Source organism: Alligator sinensis, unplaced genomic scaffold (genome assembly GCF_000455745.1).
Source record: "Alligator sinensis unplaced genomic scaffold, ASM45574v1 scaffold407_1, whole genome shotgun sequence".
Lineage (NCBI taxonomy): Eukaryota > Metazoa > Chordata > Crocodylia > Alligatoridae > Alligator > Alligator sinensis.
In genome coordinates this window covers 677,581-679,433 of record NW_005842464.1, presented here as the reverse complement: position 1 = coordinate 679,433, position 1,853 = coordinate 677,581, and the positions used below count along the sequence as shown (strand labels likewise).

Genomic DNA, 1,853 nt, shown 5'->3' with positions numbered 1-1,853 from the left:
GACGGAGCCCGGCTGCCAGGGCTGGGGGCAGCGCAGCAGGGAGGAGACGGCTCGGCTGTGGCCTGGGCAGGGGCATGGGCAGGGTGCTGACCACCGTGCCAGGCTGAGCTGTGGAGCCGTCTCTGTGACCCCCGGTGCCCATCCTGCCAGGCCGCCTGCATGGGGGCGGGCTAGGGGAGCAGGCTCTTGGCAGGTGCTTGAGGACGTGGGGCTCACCAGGGAGGGAGGGAAGGAAGGGGGAGTGCTGCTCAGACGGGGGAGGGGGTTTGCTTGGGTCACGGCAAACCATCTGACTGGCTTGTCTGTGGTTCCTGAATTCCCACGGACTTGTCCCGTTGTCTCTTTCAGAGCAGCAGCAGCAGCCGGCGCTGCCCGCAGGGGAGCAGAGCAGGTAACTCGACCGCGTCACTGGGTGCAGGCCAAGCTCCCCAGGAAATGTTGCACGCTCAGGAGCGGCCAGAGCACCCTGCTGCCTCCGGCCTGGAGGACTTTGTCTATAGCGAAGAGGACTTTGTTCTGCAGGGGGTTGGGTGGGGGAGAAGCAGGCCAGATGGGCTGGCAAGCCGCACCGTGTCCCGCTTCGACCACGCGTTGCAGTCTGGCTGGGAGCGCAGGATGAAGCAGGGCTTGTTCCGGTATCCCCTGGGGGAGCTGCAGACCCGCATCTTGCCTGGCGAGATGCACTTTGTGGCCCAGCTGAACATCCAGAGGGGACTGGAGCGGAGGAAGCCACAGGACATCCAGAGCGTGAGGCAGAGGTTTGACCCCCAGCAATTCCACTTCAGTAAGATCAAGCCAGGGGAGATCCTCTTCTGCCTGACCAGGAGCCACAGTCCCCACGTGCCAGCGGGGGGGCAGGCTCCAGCGCAGGATGGTGCTGAGCCCAGGCTCCCAGAGACGCCTAACCGTGTCCTGGTGGTGATTAATGTCAGTCCCCTGGAATTTGGGCACGTGCTCCTTATTCCAGACCCCATGCTCTGCCTGCCTCAGGTTCTCACCCAGGAGCTGCTCCACTTTGGACTGGAAGCTGTTCTCCTCAGCACTCACCCAGGTTTCCGTGTAGGCTTCAACAGCCTGGGAGCCTTGGCCTCTGTCAACCACTTGCACCTGCACGGCTTCTACCTGGACTGGGAGCTCCTAATTGAGTCGGCCCCGAGCAAGCCCCTGTGCCCTGCTCTCAACTTCCACCTGCTGCAGGGCGTGCCAGCCCCGGGGTTCCTGTTTTACGACGAGGGGCGAGGGCTGGGGGTCTTGGCACGTGCTGTCTGCCGAGTCACCGACTACCTGGTGGAGAACGAGATTGCACACAATGTGTTTGTGACGCGGGGAACTGCCCCTGGGGAGCCAGCCCGCTCGGCAGCCCGATCTGGAGTTCGGGTGGTCGTCTGGGCCAGGAAGTCCTGCTTTGGGGCCAAGGAGGAAGCGGCATTTAACGTAGCCCTCTGTGAGCTGGCAGGGCATCTGCCAGTCAAAACCGCCCAGGACTTCCAGAGCCTGACGGAGAGCTCGGCCCTGCACACCATCCAGAAATACCTCCTCCCGGCGCCTCAACTCTCCTGGCTCCAGGACGAGCTGGTGACGCTGCTCACGGGCTAACTGCCAGGGGGGGCTCATCCCTCAGCCGCGCGGGGCCTGACTCACCCAGCCCAGCCCAGCCAGAGTGCTCTGTAACTCCTGTGGAAGGGGGGGGGCTTGGGTGCTGCAGCCTGCAGGGAGGGAGCGGGTCTCTGCACAACTCCAGCCTCTTGCTATTATTATTTTTTAAGGAAAAACAGTCCCAAAATCAAGCCAGCCAAATTAATTCCAAGTCCGTGTGATTCATTCAAGAACCGCACGTGGCCCCGTGTCCCAGG

The 1,853-nt window shown here is 62.9% G+C and overlaps 1 protein-coding gene across 1 annotated transcript; it reads left to right on the top strand.

The window, feature by feature from the left end:
• The first annotated feature begins 174 nt into the window (after nt 1–174).
• Nucleotides 175–1,847, top strand: GDPGP1 (GDP-D-glucose phosphorylase 1). Its single transcript, XM_025212462.1, has 2 exons — nt 175–193; nt 349–1,847. The coding sequence occupies exon 2, from the start codon at nt 436–438 to the stop codon at nt 1,594–1,596; it is 1,161 nt and encodes a 386-aa protein (XP_025068247.1). The 5' UTR covers nt 175–193; nt 349–435; the 3' UTR covers nt 1,597–1,847.
• The last annotated feature ends 6 nt before the right edge of the window (nt 1,848–1,853 follow it).